Genomic DNA, 24,447 nt, shown 5'->3' on the forward strand with positions numbered 1-24,447 from the left:
ACAGTTGGAATGGTTGGTACGATTGGGGTTATTCCATACCATTCATCCCAAGCTATATGTTTACTTATACTACAACTACTACTACTATTACAACAACTACAACTACTACTACTACTAATATTCCTTCCATCGAAAAAAAGATGTCATAATTTGTCATTTTGGTCTGTCCACAAAAAGATGTCCTAATCTATTTTTAGTAATAAATTGTGGGCCCCTTTCTCCATTCACTAATTAAACAATACAAATTTTCTTAAAATCTGTGTCACCCTTCCTTAGGGCATCTTTTCGTGGACGGATGGAGTATTTATATAATGTAAATATCTATATATACAATTCTACTTGTACTTTTAGAATAGCTATTAGATAAATATAAATTCTGTCACATCCCAAAACCATTGATCTTCTTTATAATTTTTATTTAGAAATTTTCAAGTTATTTTTTTTTAAAAAAAATTTATATATCAAATTTATGAGTCTAGTCGCGCCCCTAATTAAAAGAATGTCTTTGGAAGAATGATTAAGCTTAAGAATAAAATTTTCTTAAAATTTATCTACAAGTAGAATAATATCTATATAATTATCTATTGTAAATATATATATATATATATATATATATATATATATATATATATATATATATATAACTTGATTTTTTAAGGCTACGATATAGATAAATAAAATTTTAAAAGTTAATGAATTATAATATCAATATATAAAATATGTCAAACATGTATATATATAGATTAAATTCTTCAAGGTTAAGCAATATGCATGTATATATATATATACACGTTACCTTAACCTACAAGGAAATATTAAAATAAAATATTAATTTATGAAAATATATATAATGCTATACATATCCACATGAAATATGGAGGAATATTAAGCTAATATCATCAAGCCTATGAAAATTAGGCATGATTCATCAAAGCTATGAAGAAATAAAATAATATTAATTACATAGTATAAATAGAGGATAAAATGAAATAGTTATAAATATATTCATACAAAGAAAAGGTGATCGGCTACACTATGAGGTACTACGTCTAATTTATATTTTTCACATTTAACACTACACAATCAACTAAATATGTTTTGACATATACACATATTATATATATATTCGCATATTATGTAAAATAAATATATTTAAATTTTATATTATTTTTTTTATAAATCATTGTCCCATTCTATGTAATTAGGTGTGGCGCGACTATGACGTTGACTTTGATTTGAACTACTCAAGTTAATTTTCAAAGCTCAAGCTTTAGGTGTGAGATTTATTTAAATATATGCCATGGTTATTTATTGTCCATTTTAATGATATGTGTTTACCATATGTGTTATGACGTATATTTTGAGGATATCGCTAGGGGCTCGTAAATAGGGTCCAGGACTTCACAGTCCTTGGGTTGCCATAATGCGATTTGAGGTATATTTTGAGGATGTCACCAGGGGCCCGTAAATAGGGTCCAGGACTGTAATAGTCCTTGGATTGCCACAGTGCGAATATTGAGGATATATATGAAGTGACCGTATGTGCTATCGTTTTATTAACGTGGACAATGATTGCATGTTCCCACAGTGAGTGTACCCTGTATGCTCATCCCATATTTAACACTACAAGAAAATCTATCGGATCTAAATTTTATTACAGTGGTTTTGGAACAATAACAATTTTTTAAAGATCGCACGATGATGGACTCGAACCTAGGACTCAGACCCTTGAGCATTAACCACGTACCGTTAGGCTAACACACGCACACTCTTTTTTATTTTGTCTGGCGTTCCATGCATCTTTTATACAGTCTTTTGATTAATTTCATCGTTTTAAGTGGTGCAAACGCAATTCTTGGACCCTCTCGCTCCAATTGATCAGTACGGATAATAGATACAAGAAATTCTATTTTTCATAGATTCGAAATGAATTAAAATGAGATTAATTGTTATGTACATCCCATCCAATAATTTTACCTACTCGAAAGGTACACAAAGATGATCTACCTACGACGAAGTTTAACAATTATGACCGCCGTGATCACAATCAAAGCAATCAATGCTGCTACGTACATTGCAATTTTCATCTTGGTCTTGTCTCCTCGAATATGTTTCAAATAATCTCTCGAACGTGACACCTCTGGTTTCTCATTGTTGTTGTTGTTTTCGGTGTCGTATCGATGAATTGAAGCACCATCTCTCTTATAATCACGTGGCTTGGGATTATTAATATTGTGGTCTAATTTGGGCATGGTGATTGCATGTTGTTGTTGGCCCTTTACTTTGGGTATAGCAACACAATAGATTTGGTTATCTTGGAACATTCCGTCGGTATCCGTCCAGTTTCTTGTAGTGTAATATTTTCAGGTTTTAAAGGTCGGAGACGCGTGGAAGGTCGAATGGCGGATCAAATATTTGAAATTTAGATTTATTTAAAGATGTTATTTTGAGTAAAGTATTTTAAATAAAATATTTATTTCTTTATTTTCACATTAAATATTTATTTATAGTCATGATTTTCCGCGTACATTTTCATTTAAAGTTAAATTGGATTTGGGTGTCACAAATTCAAGTCTTGAAACAACATTGTAATACATTAATATGTAGTTGATGCTTAATGAAATGTCAATGCTACTAGAAGTGAGTAGCGACACATTATTCGAGAATCAAAAATTCTTGAAACAAGTTTTAAGAAACAAAATACGTTAAAAAGATTCGAGTCACTACAATTACTATAATATATATAAAGGTTGGAAATGATAAATAAAATCCTATTTACTAATTAAAAATAATGTATTTTTTTTTCCGATTGTCTATTTAATTCATTATAAGTTCAAATGAATTCTACATTTCTTCAAATTCTACCAAATATTCTAGAATACTATAATGTAATCTAATACTTCATCCGTCCACAAAAAATACTTCCTCCGTCCCACGAATCTTGACGCGTTTGATTTTGGCACGAGAATTAAGAAATTGTAGATTAGTGTTTTAAGTGTGTAGGTAATAAAATATAAAAGTGATAAAGTATGAGAGAGAAGGTAATATAAGTGATAAAATAGGAGAGATAATGTAATAAAAGTGATCAAGTAGGAGAGAGAACGTAATAATTATTACCTTATTTGGAAATGTGTCAAGATTCGTGTGACGGCCCCAAAAGGAATACGTGTCAAGATTCGTGGGACGGAGGGAGTAGTTCATTTTTGCCAGTTTGGGATGTCCACAAAAATTAGTCCATTTCTATTTTTGGAAATTATCTATCACATGGTGGGCTCTATTGCCCACTCACAATATAATTAATTATCATTATAAGCACTACTTTTTAAGTGGGTCCCTTTCTCCATACAATAATTATTTTTATTAAAACTCATATCGTCCAACTTTAGGATTATTTTTGGATGATGGGGGAAGTATTATTCTATGAAAAAATTGGGGTGCTATAATGAGTGTCGATAGTTGTGCAAGAGTTCTGTTGGGAGGGACGGGGGGCGAGCGATCGGCGGATCTACAAGCATTCGACAAGGGGATGTCATTCTTTGGTAGGGATGTCAATCCAGCCAGACAAACCTGTGGGCTGGCCCAATTATCCAGACAAACTGAATAGCTCGACACCCGATAGGGTTGGCCCCGAAAATAGTCCGAACCCTATAGGGTTGACCTGAAAATAATGTAATCGCCTGATTATATAATTTTTTTCTCATTATTTGATTTTTACCTTCATTACTTTACTTCTGAAAATTAGTATACCAAAAATTTATGAAATTTATTTTGATTCAAAGAAAATTATACTCATCATTTAGATGTGTTTTTGAAAATTATACTCATAATTTTATTTCAATGTGTTTTTTATCCAATACTTAACATAAAACTTTTAGATGTATAAATTAAAAAATTATAATCATTTAACAAAAATGTGTGCATCTTTATATTTCTAAGAATTGAATATCAATTGCTCCCTCCGTCCACCAATTCTTGACCCATTTTGCCATTTTCGTTCGTCCACCAATTCTTGACCCATTCTATTTTTAGTAACTTTTTTACTCACAATAAGGTGGAACCCTCATTGCACTCACAACATACTACACCAATTTGTTAAAACCCGTGCCATTAGCAAATGGATCAAGAAATGGTGGGCAGAGAGAGTATTATGTAAGTCGATATTGAAATGTCACTTTCTTATGCGTGTATACAAATATAATGTTTCTTATGTGAAACAATAACTAATGGAAAAACTAGAAGAATTATATATAAACAGATGAAATAATAATTATTTATTATTATCAATAATTAATTTTATGTAGCTTGTCTCAGGCGGGAAAAAAAAGACTAATAGGTGATGGGGAGTATAATCCATATTAGCCAATGTTGGAAACTTAATGAAATATCGTAGCCCCTAGTTTTGATGATACCAAAATTCTTAGGTTTTCTTTGTAATAGACTAGAACTTTCCGAACTCAACTGTTGGAGTTCACTTTCTAGTTTGTCTAGTGTTCTGAAGACTGCAGACCGGAGGAATGAAGACTGAAGACTGAAGAACTCAACTGAAGTTGCAATAAAAGGTCAAGTCAAATAATGATGTTTTGACTGAACGAGTTTCTCACTGAAGAATCAGTTATGATTGATTCATCAATGCTGGCTACGTGGATTTTGCGGACTGATACTAAAGTCAAGTATCAGTTCACATTCTTCCTCAGACTGAATCTCCAGAGTTAAAAGGAAGCCACACACTTTCAAGTACAGCCGCATTAAATGCAGAGATATTGATGATCGTCCTTTCTCTGCAGAGCATTCCTTTTTGGTGATTACTTTTTAGAGGCGCCTCACCTTCTGTACCTGAGACGTCGTTTATCACCAAACAAGGAACCTCGAAGATTGAAGCCCCCAGCCAAATTCGAATTACTCTCACAACGGATGAATTCTTGAAGACCATCTCTGCCAACGGATCTATTCCAGATCTCTCCTATAAATAGAGCTCGAGGATCACTTCAACCTTCACCGATTCAAAAGCACAAGCAAAAACGCTGCCAAAATTGCAACTCAGCCATTCAAAGCCTTCAAAGATTTGAATCGAAGAAGAGAATACCCAAAGCCCAAAATCATACTACTGATTTCATACATACTCTTGATCCTTAGGCAAATACATTGTATATCCAAAGCCTAAGTTCTGATTACAGAGAGCCTGTTCTCTGTGATCTAGTTGGTACTTCGAACCTTCTTTCAACTGAGCTAAAAGAGTGTTTGAGTATAGCGGAGTTCATACCAGTGTTCTGACTCCAAGAGATCTTAGCCATCCGCTGAAAAGGCATTTTTGTGTCTTAGCGTGCTAAGAGTGAGCGAGAAATCCAACCCAGTGTCTTGGTACTGAAAATTTGATTTTCAGTTGTAAGGTTTGTTGTGCACCCGTAAGCACTAGCCCAGAGTGTTTGTTACTGTGATCAACTGACCATGGACGTAGGAACTTGTTCCGAACCACGTAAAAATCATTTGTCGTTTATCGCTTTCAGTTTTACTTTCTTATTTGTACACAAACGTCTCTTTAACTGAAACTGATTAACTGCAAAGTGAAACTATAATCTGACAACGTGATAATCAAAGGCTATTTCAAAAGATAAGTTTTTCGCTGCCAGTGTTATTAGTCTAACTGATAAATCTTTGGATAATCAGTAAGATTCATAACACTCATCTGTTTTAAAATCAAGACTGAAGCTCTACGCGAATATCAGTTAATGCCTTGAGCCTAACTGATATTTTTACTGTAGTAATAGTATCAGTCTTTAACCTTTGTTTAACTGAGTTTTCATTAATTGTCAGTATCAGTTGATGCTTTTTCAGTTAACTTCAAAAGGTTGTTCTGTGTGTTTTGAAAAATAGCATATAAGTGTATCCTCTCCCCCCATACACCTATTCTAGACCTTCCGGGACCTAACAACTAATTAGCCCTAACTTATCAATTTAATATTGTATTTGAATATAAATAAAAGAAATTTGGTTCCAAGATGTTATTTGATACTAATAAAGTAAAAATGGTGTTGCAGAGGTAATTATTGAAGGACGACAAAGTTGAGCCCTAAGAGGGGACGACAGAGTTGTGCCCTAGAAAGGGGATGACAGAGTTGAGCTCAAGAAGAGGGTGCTAGAGTTGAGCCAATGTAGGGGATGCCGGAGTTGAGCCAAGAAGAAAACGATTGAGTTGAGCCAAGAAGAGGGCGACAAAGTTGAGCCAAGAAGGAGACTACAAAGTTGAGCTAAAAGGAAGTTCAAGGTTGATCTTCAAGAACACACATGCCACATCTACCCGTTCTTGGCAGCTCAGCCTTACTCGTTCCTGGCAGCTCAACTCTACCATACTCAACTTCAAGACAAAGACTGGTGTAAGAAGGCTTGGCCCAATTTATATTGATGGGCCTTTAAAATTAGGGTTTCTTTGTAAAATATAAATAGCATCTTCACTTGTAAGATATGGGGGCTTTTCATTCATTCTCGACTTTTTCTTCCAATTGATTCTCTCTTTTCTCATCTGTAAAATGTAAACTCTTCTTAAAACATAGTGAAAAACTCCGGCAACTTTTCGTGGATGTAGATCATTCGATCGAACCACGTAAAATCTTAGTGTTCTTTACTATTTTGATTAAAGGTGTTGATACTTGTTTCATCAATAGGATTGATATATAGTTTTAGTTATATTGAAGGAAATTGAAAGTTTCCAAAATAAAATAAACGGCAAAGGTGCACATTGCCCCCTGAACTACACCCTCTTATAGCTTTTAGCCCCCCAGACTCGGTCAAAGTGCGTTGACCTCCCTGAACTCCCGAAAGAAGGGTGCAAATAATCCCACGTCTTAAACGATCGGTAAACGTCTTTTAACTTCAATTTTTTTTTGTGCAGTGGGCCCCACACCAACCAAAATGCAACGGTAATGTAATTAGGATTTAGGGTTCAAATATTAAGAAGTAGAACCCTATAAGGTGAAAAATATGCTTATCAAAAACTAAAATCATATATCGCACTCCCTCCGTCTCAACTTTTAGTATCCATATTTTCATTTTAGTTCATCCTATATTTTAGTATCCATTTAGTTTTAGTAAAAGTAGGTGGGACCCTCACTCCACTTTAACACTAATATAAAATGTGGAACCCTTATTCCAATCACAAGTCACAACACACTCAACCATTTTATTAAAACTTGTGTCATTCTTTAATGGATACTAAAAATTGGAACGAAAAGAAGTACTCCCTCCGTCCGCCAAGATTATGGCAATTTGCTTGGGCACGGGATTTAATAAAATTGGTGATGATTTTGATGTAGTGGAGAAAGGGTCCCACCACTTTATGAGATGAGTGGTTGAGATTGAATTTTGAGTGGTTTTTTTGTAAATAAAGAGTGTTAGTAAGGATAAAATATTAAAGAGGATGGTGGGACCATTGCCATAAAAGGAAAGTGATATAATCTTAGCGGACGCCCGATATAGTAATTGTGACATAATCTTGGCGGACGGAGGGAGTATTATATAATATGAATATTAGTATTAAATTAAATAATTTATTATATATTTTTAACTAAACATTGGTATTATTGAATAAAATTTATATCAATGTTTAGAGTTCAATTAAAAACACATAATTGGCTAAAGTTAATAAAAAGAAGAGTTAAGGTGCAGATGCACCCTTAGAGTAGAGGCTCTTAGAGTATATACCCTTCAAAGTCGACATTAGATCAAATAGGCCCCTAAAGTCTAAAAAATTAAACAATTAAACACAAGGTCGAAACGGTCATTTTCGTCCATTAGTTTAATTTTTATTTTTTTTTTCGAAATTATGGAAGGAAACTATTTTTATAGGACGAGAAAGTACGGAGTATTTGGGAAGTCAAAATGATCGTTTTTCACACACCAAATAGCGAATACCGATCGTTGAGAACCACAAATTGAATTGAAGCTCGTAGAAAACATAATCAACAGAAGAAGAAGACTCAGAAAAAGGGGTAACAGATGGAAACTTCATCTTCCACCATAGCTTCTCTGCTCCTCCGAATTTTCCTTTGCGCAGACAAATCCCTTTCCTTTCTCCACAATTACAAAATTCTTCACCTCCTGCGTCAATTTATTCTCTCATCTTTCCTCTTCTTCCTCAGCCTTCTGCCTGCTCTCTTCTCCTCCTCGCAATCCCCCAAATCGGATGATAACCCCGCCACCGCCGGAGTTGGCAGCTCCGGCGTTTCTAGGGCTCTATCGCAGCTGCTGCTGCTCATGAACGATATTCCGGTCAGTTCTAGAAAATACGAGGCCGTCAGATCCCTAGCCGAGAAGCTCATCGACGGCAACTTAATCGAGCGCAAGAGTGCCTTGACGGAGGTCAACTGCGCCGTGCTATCGGCGGCGTTCGCGAGGTCGCTGAGCCAGCTTGAGGCCGCCATGGCGGAGCAGGGGTGGAAGAGCGGCGGCGACGACGCCGCCCGCGAGGGTGATTTGTTTGTCTACTACGGGAAGGCGAGCCGCTTGGTGAAAGGGGTGAAGTATTATGGGCGGGCGGCGTGGCGGTGGGCGAAGGTGAAGGGCGAGGTGAGGCGGCCGTGGAGCTCGGCGGAGAAGCTGGCGGCGGAGCTGCTGTGGCTGGCGCAGAAGATGGCGGCTTCTGGGTGCGCTGAAGAAGCAGTTAGTAAGTGGGCTTCAGCTGTTAAGATGGCTTGGCTCGCCTTATCCACTGAGCCCAGGCTCCAGGGCTCCTTAGTTAAGCTCTCAGGTAATAATCATATTTTTCGTATCGTTAATTTAATTTCCTATTTTATGCTCAATATTCTTATTGTGTGCTAAACAACCATATATTACAAAAAACAAAAAAAATAATAATTGCTCTACTGCGAATTCAAAGTCAAGATATTTGACTTCAAAATCTATCTATCAATACACAAATACATGGTGTTACACGTTACAAGCATATCTCGGCAGTACAACTATAAAATATCTAGTTAGATTTTAATTAAATTGGTTTAAAGAATTTGACAATTTGGAGGGGTGTCTCATGACTCTCATGACATAATTTCAAGCCCTTAGGTTTTGAGATTTATATAGTCCTTGAAGATGAGATTATCTAATACACATTACACAATTAAATAATTTTTTATTAACAATTAATTTGGACTATATATTGATTCTATAATAAATATTAAGATAAATGAAGTATTAATATATGAAAAAAAAATCCTTTAGAAATGCATAATCACAAAAATATATAATGGACATTAAAGTGCATAAATACATTTAAAAAAAAATAAATGACTGCATATACGTATATATTTGTAACACATTATCAAAATATATATGATTATATATAAAATATTGCATTTCTTTATTTACAAAAATGCATAGATAATACAATGTTATGAAGAAATGGATTTCTACCTGATGATATTCCTTATTATATATTTATGAAAAAACATTAATATGTGCAATTAAGAAAATCACTATTATTATTACCATTAAGAATGTCAATTAGGCCCACTCATCGAGTTGTTTAAGATTAGTTCTATTGGATTGTATCGAATTATGGACCATTTAGGTTGAAATTTTTTCGGATTAAATATTTATCGACAGTAAAGATACTATAATTAAGGATCCACAATTCCAACTTTCATAAGTCTTACAGTGTCACGTCAGCTTCTAAAATCCACCAATTATTCTAATTTTTTGCAATAATAAACATACAAAATTAACTTTCATTTCATGTGGGTTCCACTATTATCCAATTTTCATATGCGTCTTATTATATTACACACAACTTTACATATGAACTCCAAAAAGAAGAAAACAAGTTAGGCTTTCATTTATGGAAGTAAGGTACCAACCTTCAATTTCACATTTTATCATTGGAGGTGCAAAAATTGGGTTCACAGTTTATTGGAGACACCCTAATTCTAGACTTTTGAGTTTTGGGCTAATTGGTCTGGCCCGAACTAAAGAATTTAAGAAAAATAAAATTAATATATTTTTATTGATAATTCTTTATTGTAACAAATCAATTCACACATAAATCAATGTCATTTTAACATCGATTTCCATTTGTTCCCCAAATGCATATCCATTTAAGAATGACAGTTGTGTGAATGGAATAAAAGTCTCGGTTTTAATTTGAGTTTATTGTGTGGGATATACTTATCAAAATAAAAATATCTGTATGTATTTTGCTGACATACCAAAAAGAAAATATGTGAGCATGCACTTAGGGAGCGGACACACTAATATGTAACTATTAGAGAGATAAAGATACACATTTTTTTAAGAAAATATGCATCCGCATGGTCATTTTGAAGAAGGAAACACAAATTTTGGCATCAGATTTGAAAAATACAAAATCTGGCCGTTTTTTAGCCGTTCTGCCCAATATACCCTTGCCTGCGCCTCTTCTTTCCCTCACTCACTGCCTTGCTGGACGACCGTTGGCACAATTGGCACTATTAGTGCCATTTGTATCAACTGCTAGCGACCGCGAGAAAGTCAGTGGTCGCGCCTGAATGGCACAATTGGCACTAAATAGTGCCAATTGTGCCAATTGCCAGCGACTGCGGGGAAAGTCAGTGGTCGCGCCTGAATGGCACAATAGACACTATTAGTGTCATTTTTACCAACTGTCAGCGACCGCGCCTGAATGACACAATTAACACTAATTTATAGTGTCAATTGTACCAACTGCCAGCGACCGCGGGAAAGTCAGCGGCCGCGCCTGAATGACACAATTGGCATTATTAGTGCCATTTGTACTATCATAACCCGCGAGTCCAACCCGACTCGAAGTCCAACCCGCGCGCATAACCTTAACTCAGTCCGCCTAATTAAGGGTAAAATAGTCCTAAAACGTAAAAAAATGGCCAAAATTTGGGTTTTTTCGATGAGTGGCCAAATATTATGTTTTATTGTTCAACATGACTATCTCACTTAACTCTTTTTTCAAATAATTATAATTTTCAAAATTTTAGATGTAAACATTGTGTTAAAGTAAAACTATAGACAATTGAAATGATGAGTAATCAAAATACATTTCAGAAATATTTGAAAAAAAAAACTTAAAGAAAGACTATTTTATAAAATAAAGTTGTGAAATCAAATAATGAAAAATATGTCACTTAATCAGACAATTGACTAGTTTTTGGTCAGTTTTATCGGGTTACAACCATTTTCTTTGTTACGGGTCATTTGGGTTAATTTTTTTTCGAGATTATAAAAATTTCAGCCCTAATCCTTTAGATTATCGGTCTATTCGAGTCGATCATTAATTTCGATCCAATTACAATGACATCCCTAATTATTATCCCATTGGTGTTGATTTGCATCTCATTTTGTGTTAATTTTTTTTGCATAATTACTATAGCCTTGTTTTCATATAAGATTAATTTTTCCATTATTCTTACGAATTAAAAAATTAATCATTTTTGGCACAAAAAAGAAAAAAAAAATCATTTAGAATCTAAAATCGAAATTAATAGTAATACTTTCCAGTTGAATAATATATACAGTCTGAAATCAATTAACGAAATAGCGAATAAGACTAAAATATATAGAATCCACATCTGTGATGTATCAATAAGAGTGAACTAATAAAATATTCATTTTTTATAACATAAAAAAAAATTAAAAATAGTCATTCTTACATTTTTATCTCAAAAAAAATATATAATAATTCATAACCATAAAACTTTTCTGTCATCAGTTTTGACCCTATTTCGCCTATATTAATTAACAACTTAAATACTTCTTAATCGTAAATTGACTTTATTTTGCTTACAATTTCTCAAACATAAAGAAACTTAGTTGTGAATTTCGGTTAATTTTGGCGAATCAAGAAGAAATTAGAGCCATATACATAAAAATATGGGAATAGTAATCATATTGGAGTACTATGTCGTTACACACCTACACGAATTTTTTGTGTAAACAAAATTCGTGTAATAGTGTAAATAACATTGTTTTTCTTTACCTAAAAAAAAAAAACAAACATTGTTACACAATCTTTTTATGACATCAAAAATTCGTTTAAGTGTGTAAGAGCATAATAGTTCAAAATAATTATTATTTTGATATTTCTATTTACATGACTATAATTTCCTTGTGCTATGTGAGAAAGACTAGAAGGAGATATTGTGTGCAAAAATATGCAGTAGTTAATATAGATTGAGCGTTTTGGTGCAGCATTCTTGATTAGAGAAGCAAAAGAAATGAGGAAGCAAGAAGAAGACGAGGAAGGTAGTAGAGCAACGAAGATGAGAATGCTAATGTCGTGGCTTCCGCTGCTGTGCTGCGCGAACAACGGGACTGACGCACCGGTTCTGAGCATGGCGGAGAGGGCGGAGCTGGAGACAATACTGGAAGAGGTGATCTGGTCGTTGGGCGAAGAGGAGCAAGAGATGGTGTTGTCCCTTTGGCTCCACCACTTCACGTACTGCCCCGCCTCCGACTGGCCCAACCTCCGCTCTTGCTACACCCGATGGTATACGGCCTCCCGCGCTACCCTCCTCATGCACCACCATACTTCTTCTTGATATATACATTCATGTACAAAATCTTTCTTTTCTAACTTATCTTGGGATATCCATATATACGAGAGTTGTTCTCAATTCTCATTCACGCTGTTTTTAGGGAAGAAATAAATATAATTTTTTTGTTTAATCAATTTTGAGGGAAGAGATCCCTTATGAGTCATGCAAATTTAAAGGAAGCTCTGATTAATTTTTTACTTTTTCGTTGGATTAAGTGTGTTCAAATTTTTTATTCTTTTTCGTTGTAAGTATATGTTGCTTTGTATATGAATAAGTAATTAACCCATATATTATTGTACAATTTTTTTGTAACAGAACTATTGGTCTCAATTAATTTTCATTCAAGCTTATACTATGATTTCTCAGCTTCACTCTTGATGTACAAGCACCCACAAAAATATACTCCATCCTGAAATAAACTCTCATATGGGATTGGATGCGGAAACTAAGAAAAACTGATAAAGGTGTTATGAGTAGAATAAAGATAGTGCTAAGATAGGTACACTTTTGATTCTTTTTTATCTCATTTACTTAAATTGTCATATTGTTAATTATATTTAACATAAAGGTCAATAATTTTATTCTTTTTATTTAATGTAAGGTATTGTTTTAAATTTTTTTTTATTCTTTTTCGATACAAATATGAATTATGTAAATGGTAATGTTACTTATTCTTTTTCTGTTTTAAATAAAGATATGGTAAATTTACAATAAGTAAATAATAAGAAGTAAAGTGATTCAATAAAAAAGTCAAACCTGGCTTCTAATAAATGGGGGCAGATTACACTCCCCAAAATCCAATTGATTAACACATCCCTCCAAAAAATTTGGAGGGAATATTAGTACTCACCTAATCAGCAAAACAACATTAAATAGCTGCAGTAACTACACCCATTTACTCAAACTGCAATATGAAAATTAGAATTGAATACAAAAGGCATAAATGGCCAATTTAACAGCTAGGTCTAAGTTAACTAATGAAGAAAAGAACTCCATCGCACAATGGCTACTCCAACAAATGACATCACCATCCCCAAACACAATAAAAAATCACATATACACAGGGGACATAATCACAACACCAATTATTCACAAAAACCCTCAGAAAACAGTAATCATAGGGTTTTTTCACCTGTAAAACTTATGGACAGAGAAATCCAGCTACTTTCGCACGAAGGGCAGCGACAGCGGTTCATCCACGCTCCAGCCACCACTAGCAAGCCAAACGCCGTACCCACCATCGTCGAGAATTACCGCCTCAGAAATGCCCACCCATTTAGTGTATTTTGCACTCTCAAATTGGGCGAAGTTATAGAACTCTGCCTCTTCCAGAGATCCGGGTTCCGGAGCCCTAGTTGAAGAGTTCGCGTCGCCGGGACCTGATTCACAGTAGATCTAGTCACCGGGATAAAAGGAAGGAAAGATCGAGGCGGCAGAACCCTAACTTGAAAAGATCGAAGCAGTGTAATCGACTGCATATGGAAGAATTCGGATTTCGGCACCGCCTCCTCCATTTGAGGCACCATCGACTCGGTTTCCGGCACCATCGAATCGGATTCCGGCACCACACACCCAAGGAAGGCGGCATAGGTATTTGCCACCGATTCCATGGATGGTAGGACTGTGGATCCCGAATCTTGCTCGCACAGAAACTTGTGAGACATCAGTGAATCGGAGAAAAAGAAGTGAAGAACGGCGGAGAGAGTGGCAGAGAGACATTAGGTTTTCCCAAAATGGAATAAATCACACAGGAAACCCTAGGATATTAAGGACCGAATAAGTAAAGAATAGGGTAGGTAGGTAGACTAATTAATTAGGGGTTGGTAGGATTTAATTGAGTGTGGTTAAAATAAATTAAGGGTAAATCATAGTAAAACTAAAAAAGAAGGGAGGGTATATATGTCCAAAAAGCTAAATGGAAGTTTATTTGGTGGACATAAATTTAAGGGCGAATGAGAGTTTATTTCGTGAACGGAGGGAGTACAATCAATCAAATAAAGCAATTAATCTGTTGATCAAGATGACCCCGGAGAATTGCGCAGAGAAGAAATATTCTCAAGGGTTTTAATGTTTTATGTATAAATTATTCAACTCCCCTACAATACATAGGAATAAAATATTTATAGTTCTCTCACAGTTAAAGATAATTGCAAACCAACCCTGCTAACTAAGGAAATTGCAAATAACATAAAACACTATAAATAAGGAAATTTGAATAGAAACTTAGCAAAAAAATAACAAAAACTAGACATCATTGGTGTGACCAATCTGCTCCATGTCAGCAAGTGCAATTTAATTCGCATCATCTCCCGTGAGTAGGGCTGTAAATGAGCCTAGTTGAGCCGAATACTAGCAGGCTCAAGCTCGGCTCGTTTAAATATTCGGGTGCTTGAGCTCGGCTCTGTTGGATTTGTATACTGAAAGCAAGAACATTTTATGCTTGTATACAATGATTCCCGTGTTCACTGTTTTAATCTCCTATCTGTTTGTGTTCATGATTGCATATGTATGTTCTCTATCTCTAATATAAGTAGATTATATGGTGTCTTGTAGATCACAGAAGACCATATAATTGGATTAACCTTAAGAGATATAATATAATCACAGCCGAGATGACTTTAGGACGAGTCATCGTTTTAGGCTGCGGTATAGATGGAAGTAGTTTGTCTTGACTACTTATCTATACTGGTACATCATAACGTATTGATAGGACCACATTGAGATGTATTCTTCTATCTGACTTAAGTGAAGAATCAAGACCACATTGACTTAATAAAATCTTAATACTAATAAGATTTCGAATATATATGTTAATTCGTGTATCACTTTGATTTACTATGAGTGAGAGTTATATAGTAACTTGAGTACTCTGTATCTTGGGTGATAGCGGTTAATATATGATATTTGATTATCTGTATTAGTACTCGTATCTAATAGAGGATAATGACATCCCCTTAAGGAGCTCAATGATGTTTATTGCGTTAAACCCTGCAGGTTGATTAAGTTCACGCGCAATAATAAGTTTTGAGTGGTACTGATTAATGATTACAAAGAGATTAATTAATTAAAGCTTTCAGAGCTCTAATTAATTAATGGATGTCGGATATTTTAAATACGGGGATTTAATAAGTCTAAATACAAGCCCTGACTCATCACCGACAATAAAGGGGTAAGTCAATATTGGTTCTCTAGTGGAATGAACTAATATTTATAAATTAATTATGGTCTGGGCTGACCATATTTATTTGAGGCCCATATTTATTCCTTGTATTTGGTCCCTGGACTGGCCCAAAGTCTCCTAGCCCTAGAAGAGCTGGAATTCGCCCAACACCCTATAAAACCTGCGCCCCCTCTTCTGTGTTTTATTATAAAATACAGCTGTCAGCTCTTAAAAATACACACTGATAAAATATTAGGGTTTTGGAGAGCTGTGGGGCGCAGGAAACGTGAGGAGCATTATTTATCTCTTGGGACTTTCATAGTTCGTTGTCCATCCAACGGTGAAAGCTGAGCGGGATACAGTTCAGAAGATCTGAGCTGGAGTCAGATTTTCGCAGGAAATCAAGTTCTGGCAGATTAGGGAGAACGGTCATAACTTCCTCCACAGAACTCCGATTCAGACGAAACAGGCGGCCACGGAAAGCTCTCTCGAAGACAAAGAAGTCGTATTTCTGGGCAGAATACGATTTGAGGACGTTTGAGGCTTCAAACGAAGGCTTGAAGCTGACTGGTCTGTTCAGCTGCGAGTTTGACTTCTGAATTCTTCAGGTATTTCTGAACTCCAACGTGCAGCACTTAAATTCATAGGAGCATGTTAGGGATTAATCATTGTATGATAAATTAATAATAATCCAAGAAACGATCTTCGGGTAAATCGAGTATTAATTCAGTTTAATATTCCTTCAATTGGTATCAGAGCCCATGATCAATTTCTTGGCTCAATTATTAATTTATGTACGATTAATAATGTGCGTTGTTTTTACTGCTATTGTTCTTCGTGGTCTGTTAATTCGTGGGATACATCGTTTTGACGTTGTAATCGTTTTTCACCACGAGATAAATCCGTGGTTAGATTAGGATTTCAAATTGTATTTGTTTTTCCATTGTAATCTGTAAAACTGAGGAACGAGACGAGGACGACGACGAATCAACAACGGATGAACGGTGTGAGGAGGACGTGACGGGTGCGGTGCGGCAAGGCTGCCGGGGCCGAGGGCAGCGCGCGCACGAGCGCTTGCACGTCGTGCGCCACGCGTGCCTGGTCAGGCTGCCGTGCACGCCATGCGCGAGGGGCTGCGGGCTGGGCGAGCAGGCAAGGAGACAGCCGGCAGGGGCAGTGCGCGCCTGGGGCCGCGCCTGCGCGCTCTGCGCGCTGCGCTGCCGCTGCTGTTGCCGCGCGCTGGATCAGCTCCGTTGCTGCTGCTGCTGGAGGCGCCAAGCGCTGCCGACTGCTGCTGCTGGACGCGTTGGAGGGCTGCCGACCGGGCTGCTGCTCGCGCTGGAGGCTGGCACGCCGGGCTGCTGCAGCGCCGAGCTGCTGCGGTGCCAGGCTGCTGCCGAGCGACGGGGCGGCTGCCATGGGAGGTGGTGGCGGCAGCTAGGGTTTCCAAACCCTAGCTACGTGTCTCAAACCCTAGGGGGCCCAAACCCTAGCTTTTTCCAAAGACGGGCCGGATGAAGTGTTCGAGCCAAGTTTTTTTTTAAGTTTTTGGGCTTTCTTTTCTGTTTTTAATTTAATAGAATAGATGTTGGAATTCCACAAATGGGTCACGAAGAATTTAATTCTTTAATTCTGTTCTTTGCATGCCGTGGTGTTTATCCTTTATGCTCTTTACCTGCTTTTCTATGTCTTTGCTTGTTAATATGTTTTTATTAAATGCGCTTAGACAAGCATGATAGTAGGTTTATCGTTTTCTTAAGCATGTTTTAGAATTCTGCGAGCATGTTTTACATGTTGCGTTCTAGAAGAGCATGTTTAGGATTATGTGCTTGAGCATGAACAAACCTTTTGAATTTATAAAAGACTAAGCTGTTTTGATAATTTTTAATTTTTTAAAAATTATTTTAGACCTCCACATGCGGTCTCAAGATAAAGTGATTGAGAATATGAGTAAACGTTCACCCTATCGTGGCTTACTTCATATTTGATTTCACAAGTTTGTTAAGTTGAGATTTCTATTAAAAATATTTAAATCCATTTAAGTAGTGGGAGTTATGCGGGAAACGTCCACCCTATCGTGGCTTACTCGTATGATTCTCATGAGTACTTTAGAGGATGGATTTTAAATAAGATAACCAAGAGGTTAAATTGAAAGCGGTATGGTCCTCGTGAGTATGCTAATTTCGAGAATTTAACTATCGAGGCTACATTGTGGTCGCTGCTTAGATATCATTTCAAGTACAATGTACAACTCCCCATCGGAGTCCGTTCTTGAAAATGATATGGTCTAGTTAAAGTCCGACTATTAATTTCCTTTGTCAAAAGGTTAAGTTGACATGGATGGAAGTTAAACGACTAGGTAAATAGTCTGGTTGAGAAAATCATGGTAAACATTCACCCTATCGTGGCTTATTCTTGAGTTTTCTTGGGCAGTTGGAGGTTTCATTAATATTGTTTTATCAAAAGGCTACAATATTATTGTTACGAATTATATGCTTCATGTTCTTACTTGTTTATTTTTTACACTCAGATATGTCTATGTCTCCAATCATCTCTATTCTTGCAAACAATCCTCTCATCGGTCCTAACTATACCGAATGGAAACGCCACATTATGTACATTCTTGACGCTGAGGAGCATAGTTTTGTGCTTACTACTCCACGTCCTGCTGCCTTAACTGACGCGTCAACCGATGCGGAACGTGAGGCGCATAAAAGGTGGCACAAGTCTAATAATATGGCCAAGTGCTATATTATGATGACTATGTCACAAACTTTGCAACTCCAGCATTAGGTCATGGTTGACGCGGCTGGCATTATGCTAAACCTCTCTGAGGTATATGGGGAGTCCGAGAGATCTGCTCGCTTTAACATGATGAGAGAAATCTTAGCATGTAAGATGAGCGAGGGCAGTTCTGTGCACGAGCATGTCATGAACATGATAAATCTGTTTGACAGGCTCGACTTACTCGGAGGAGGTATCGAAGGCGAAGCCAAGATCGATATCATCCTGAACACTCTCCCTAAATCCTTTGAGAACTTCAGTCTCAATGTCGTTATGAGCAAGGTCAACTATACTCTTAATGAGTTGTTGAATGCTCTAGTTACGGCAGAGGGAGTCTTGGGCAATAGGAAAGAAGTGCTTGTCGCTGCCAAGGAACCTGCTTCTTCGTCGAAAGATGGGAAAAAGAAGCGCAAAGGTCCAAAGGGCAAAGGTGGCAAGAAAGCTAGTGGGAGTGGTAAGGCAGTTGGCCCTACTGGCGGTGTAAAGAAGCCAAGTGGAAAGGGAAAGTGCTTCAAGTGCGGCAAAACTGGGCACTGGAAGAAAGATTGTCCGGTGCTCAAGGAAAAGGGACAAGGTACGTCACAAGTTCTAGTAACTGAAACATGTTTAGCTTCGTTTTCTACTCATTCATGGGTAGTGGATATGGGGGCAACTGACCATGTTTGTTACACCTTGCAGGGCTTCAAGCCGACAAGGAGTCTGGAAAGTAACGAGATCACCATCTCCATGGGCAATGCGTCGAAGGTCGCAGCTGTTGCTATTGGAGATTTATCTTTATATTTTGGTGATGACATTTTAGTTTTGAGAGATATTTTATATGTGCCGGATTTTCGGCGAAACATAATTTCTATTTCAAAGTTGTTTTTGGATGGATATTCGTTACTTTTGATAGAGGTGTCTCTATCATGAAAAATAACATGACTATTTGTTCTGAAATTTTGAATAACTCTCTCTATACTATTACATGTCCAATTAAGAATTCTGTCCATGTTGTATCTACATCACAAATCTGTCCTAATCCAAATAAGAGGAAATATTTTTCTCATGAACAATATACACATGCGTGGCACCTAAGGTTAGGCCACATCAATCTAAATAGGATCCAAAGGCTCGTATCAAATGGAATCTTGAAAGACTTTCAAGCTGTTCCATTTAGAACCTGCGAATCCTGTATAGAAGGAAAGATGACGGCAAGGCCTTTTAAGGCTAAGGGGAATAGGGCCTCGCATGTGTTAGAATTGATTCACTCTGACTTGTGTGGACCGATGTCCACAAAAGCTCGTGGAGGATATGAGTATTTCGTCACTTTCATTGACGATTACTCAAGATATGGGTACATTTACCTACTTCAACGCAAGTCTGAATGCTTTGAGAAATTCAAAGAATTCAAGGCGGAAGTGGAGAAGAGATTGGGTAAATCTATCAAGTCATTGCGGTCTGATCGCGGTGGCGAATACCTCGGAAACGGATTTTTGCAATACTTGTCAGATTCAGGGATTACATCCCAATTGACTGCACTGGGTACTCCCCAACAGAATGGTGTAGCGGAGAGAAGAAATAGAACTCTTTTGGAAATGGTACGATCGATGATGAGTTATGCATCGTTGCCTATTTCGTTTTGGGGATATTCCTTAGAGACAATGACTTATTTGTTGAATTTAGTACCGTCCAAGTCTGTGCCTAAGACTCCCACTGAATTATGGTCAGGGCGAAAGCCCAGCCTAAATCATGTGAGAATATGGGGTTGTCCTGCATACGTGCTTGACAAAGAGGCAAAGAAATTGGATCCTAGATGCGAAATAATGCTGTTTGTAGGATATCCAAGAGAAACGAAAGGTGGTTATTTTTATAATCCTAAGGATCAGAAAGTGGTTGTTAGCACCGACGCACGATTCTTGGAACAGGATTATATAGATAAACACAAGTCTAAGTCCGAGATTGTCCTTCAAGAAATCGAAGGCAATGGACAGGCGATTCCATCACCCCAGCCAAGTGTGCAAGTGAATACACCACAGGATACTGCACAAACCATTGTCACAGCTGTACCACCACCGCTTCGTCGTAGTGGGAGGGTTATAGTCCAACCCGATCGATTTATGTTCTTGGGAGAATCTTCGGATCTTCTCCCTGTTGATGAACAAAAGGATATCGACACTGATAACTTTAGACAAGCGATGAAAGATATAGATGCAGATTCTTGGTACGACGCCATGGTTTCTGAAATAGAACCCATGACTGCTATGGATGTATACGAGAAAACCGAACTGCCTGATGGCTTTTTAGCTATAGGTAGTAGGTGGGTATACAAGAGAAAGAGAGATTCGGATGGCGAAGTCGCTGCTTTCAAAGCAAGACTGGTGGCGAAAGGTTATACCCAGGAACAGGGCATAGATTATGATGAAACCTTTTTGCCCGTTGCCATGCTCAAGTCTATCCGAATACTCCTTGCCATAGTAGCCCACATGAACCTTGAGATTTGGCAAATGGATGTCAAAACCGCTTTCTTAAACGGTTTCCTTGAAGAAGGAAGGGACATCTATATGCAGCAACCCGAAGGGTTTGTGAAAAAGGGAGAAGAACATCTTGTATGGAAGCTGAAGAAGTCCATTTATGGACTTAAGCAAGCTTCGAGGTCATGGAACAAGCGTTTTGACGAGGTCATTAAATCCTATGGATTTACTCGTTGTGAAAATGAAAGTTGCGTGTACCGTTTAGATGCCAATGGTGACGTGGTTTTCCTTGCACTTTATGTAGATGATATCCTCCTCATTGGCAACAATGTTGAGCTATTATCAGACATAAAGAAGTGGTTATCCGAACAGTTTCAAATGAAGGACTTAGGAGATGCAGCGTACATCCTGGGGATCAAGGTTGTTCGTGATCGCCAGAAAAGGATGTTGAGCTTATCTCAAGCGTCCTATATTGATACTGTGATTGCTCGTTTTAGCATGCAAACTGCCAAGAAAGGCTTGCTACCTTTCAGACATGTCATTCTTCTGTCTAAGGACATGTGTCCTAAGACGCCTAGTGAGGTTGAGGAAATGAGGAAGGTACCATATGCTTCCGCTGTAGGTAGCCTCATGTATGCAATGCTTTGCACGAGACCTGATATTTGCTATGTCGTTAGCATGGTTGCAAGATATCAGTCAAACCCTGGACCAAGACACTGGACTGCGGTAAAACATATTCTCAAGTACCTTAAAAGGACTCGAGATTATAGGCTAGTTTACCAATCAGACAGTCTAACTCCTTTGGGTTATACCGATTCGGATTTCCAGGCTGACCGGGATGAGAAGAGATTTACCTCTGGATATGTGTTTACCTTGGGAGGTGGAGCCGTATCATGGCGGAGTGCAAAGCAGAAATGCATTGTAGACTCCACTATGGAAGCCGAGTATGTAGCTGCTTCTGAAGCTGCTAAAGAGGCTGTATGGTTCTGGAACTACCTCTTGGATCTAGGAATGGTGCCTAATTTGCCTAAGAGTATCATAATTTATTGTGATAACTCGGGTGCAGTGGCAAATTCTAAGGAGCCAAGGAGCCACAAGGCGACCAAACACATAGAGAGAAAGTACCACATCATACGAGAAATCGTAAGCAGAGGAGATGTGCTAGTTGAGAAGATTGATACATTGGAGAACTTAGATGACCCTTTCACGAAGAGCTTGCCGCAAAAAGCCTATGAGAAGCATGCTCGAGGGATGAGATTGCGGTTGATGCCACCCACTTAGAGAAAAACTTTCAGTATAAGTGGGAGAAGAAGTGAAGTGATTGTGTAATAGCTAGTATTTAGACGCATTGTATACTAAAAGTTTTGCTTTAGTATAAGTGGGAGATTATTGGATTTGTCTACTGAAAGCAAGAACATTTTATGCTTGTATACAATGATTCCCGTGTTCACTGTTTTAATCTCCTATCTGTTTGTGTTCATGATTGCATATGTATGTTCTCTATCTCTAATATAAGTAGATTATATGGTGTGTTGTAGATCACAGAAGACCATATAATTGGATTAACCTTAAGAGATATAATATAATCACAGCCGAGATGACTTTAGGATGAGTCATCGTTTTAGGCTGCGGTATAGATGTAAGTAGTTTGTCTTGACTACTTATCTATACTGGTACGTCATAACGTATTGATAGGACCACATTGAGATGTATTCTTCTATCTGACTTAAGTGAAGAATCAAGATCTCGGAGACTTAATAAAATCTTAATACTAACAAGATTTTGAATATATATGTTAATTCGTGTATCACTTTGATTTACTATGAGTGAGAGTTATATAGTAACTTGAGTACTCTGTATCTTGGGTGATAGCGGTTAATATATGATATTTGATTATCTGTATTAGTACTCGTATCCGATAGAGGATAATGACATCCCCTTAAGAAGCTCAATGATGTTTATTGCGTTAAACCCTGCAGGTTGATTAAGTTCAGGCGCAATAATAAGTTTTGAGTGGTACTGCTTAAGGATTACAAAGAGATTAATTAATTAAAGCTGGCAGAGCTCTAATTAATTAATGGATGTCGGATATTTTAAATACGGAGATTTAATAAGTCTAAATACAAGCCCTGCAATAAAGGGGTAAGTCAATATTGGTTCTCTAGTGGAATGAACTAATATTTATAAATTAATTATGGTCTGGGCTGACCATAGATAATTAATTTATTTGAGGCCCATATTTATTCCTTGTATTTGGTCCCTAAACTGGCCCAAAGTCTCCTAGCCCTAGAAGAGCTGGAATTCGCCCAACACCCTATAAAACCTGCGCCCCCTCTTCTGTGTTTTATTATAAAATACAGCTGTCAGCTCTTAGAAAATACACACTGATAAAATATTAGGGTTTTGGAGAGCTGTGGGGCGCAGGAAACGTGAGGAGCATTATTTATCTCTTGGGACTTTCATAGTTCGTTGTCCATCCAACGGTGAAAGCTGAGCGGGATACAGTTCAGAAGATCTGAGCTGGAGTCAGATTTTCGCAGGAAATCAAGTTCTGACAGATTCGGGAGAACGGCCATAACTTCCTCCACAGAACTCCGATTCAGGCGAAACAGGCGGCCACGGAAATCTCTCTCGAATACGAAGAAGTCGTATTTCTGGGCAGAATACGATTTGAGGACGTTTGAGGCTTCAAACGAAGGCTTGAAGCTGACTGGTCTGTTCAGCTGCGAGTTTGACTTCTGAATTCTTCAGGTATTTCTGAACTCCAACGTGCAACACTTAAATTAATAGGAGCATGTTAGGGATTAATCGTTGTATGATAAATTAATAATAATCCAAGAAACGATCTTCGGTAAATCGAGTATTAATTCAGTTTAATATTCCTTCAGGCTCGAGCTCGATTCGAGCTTTTATTTTGTTTATCGAGCTTGGCTCGTCACCCACTTACCAAGTTCGAGCTCGGCTTGGGTGATGCTCGATAATGTTGAATTCAAGCTTGAGCTCAAGCTCAGCTCGTTAGATGTTCGTATATATGATGTTCGAGCTCGAATTCATTATCAATTTAGGAAAAACTTCTTAATTAATATGTTACTCAAGCTCGAGTTCGACTCGTTTAAAGCTCATGCACTAACTCGATTGAAGGCTCGACTGAAGGTTCGTGAACATGCTTGCAAATATGTTCGCGAACAATCAAATCCGAACATGTTCGCGAGCTCAACGAGCTGAGTACTTAGGCTCGAGATCGGCTCGATAAATATCTCGAGCTCAAAATCAGGTTCGAGCTCGGCTCGTTTACTATCGAATCGAGCTCTGAACGAGATTTTTTTGAGCCAAATCTCGAATAGCTTACGAGTAGTTCTGTTCATTTACAACCTACCCCTGAGGTGAGGAAGATTCAACCTCGAATCCCTGAGATTAGCATGAGAGGAAGACTCACCAGCATACGAACTTAAGCGCTTGATACATCATACTGAATTAAGTGCTTGATATTGAATACATCGGAAGTACGAAGATGACATGGAAGTGC

The 24,447-nt window shown here is 37.4% G+C and overlaps 1 protein-coding gene across 1 annotated transcript; it reads left to right on the plus strand.

Moving 5' to 3' along the window:
• Positions 1-7,830: 7,830 nt before the first annotated feature.
• On the plus strand, positions 7,831-12,657 carry LOC131019468 (uncharacterized). Its single transcript, XM_057948017.1, has 2 exons — positions 7,831-8,740; positions 12,181-12,657. Exons 1-2 carry the CDS (start codon positions 7,990-7,992, stop codon positions 12,528-12,530), a joined length of 1,101 nt encoding a protein of 366 aa, XP_057804000.1. The 5' UTR covers positions 7,831-7,989; the 3' UTR covers positions 12,531-12,657.
• Positions 12,658-24,447: the final 11,790 nt, after the last annotated feature.

This window comes from Salvia miltiorrhiza, chromosome 4 (assembly GCF_028751815.1).
Source record: "Salvia miltiorrhiza cultivar Shanhuang (shh) chromosome 4, IMPLAD_Smil_shh, whole genome shotgun sequence".
Lineage (NCBI taxonomy): Eukaryota > Viridiplantae > Streptophyta > Magnoliopsida > Lamiales > Lamiaceae > Salvia > Salvia miltiorrhiza.

What these genes read in the sequence shown, in the direction of transcription:
- LOC131019468 (XM_057948017.1), top strand. Translation starts at nt 7,990, where the DNA reads ATGGAAACTTCATCTTCCACCATAGCTTCTCTGCTCCTCCGAATTTTC. An exon ending in CTCCTTAGTTAAGCTCTCAG is followed by an intron (nt 8,741 to 12,180) that starts GTAATAATCATA and finishes GTTTTGGTGCAG; the next exon opens with CATTCTTGATTAGAGAAGCA.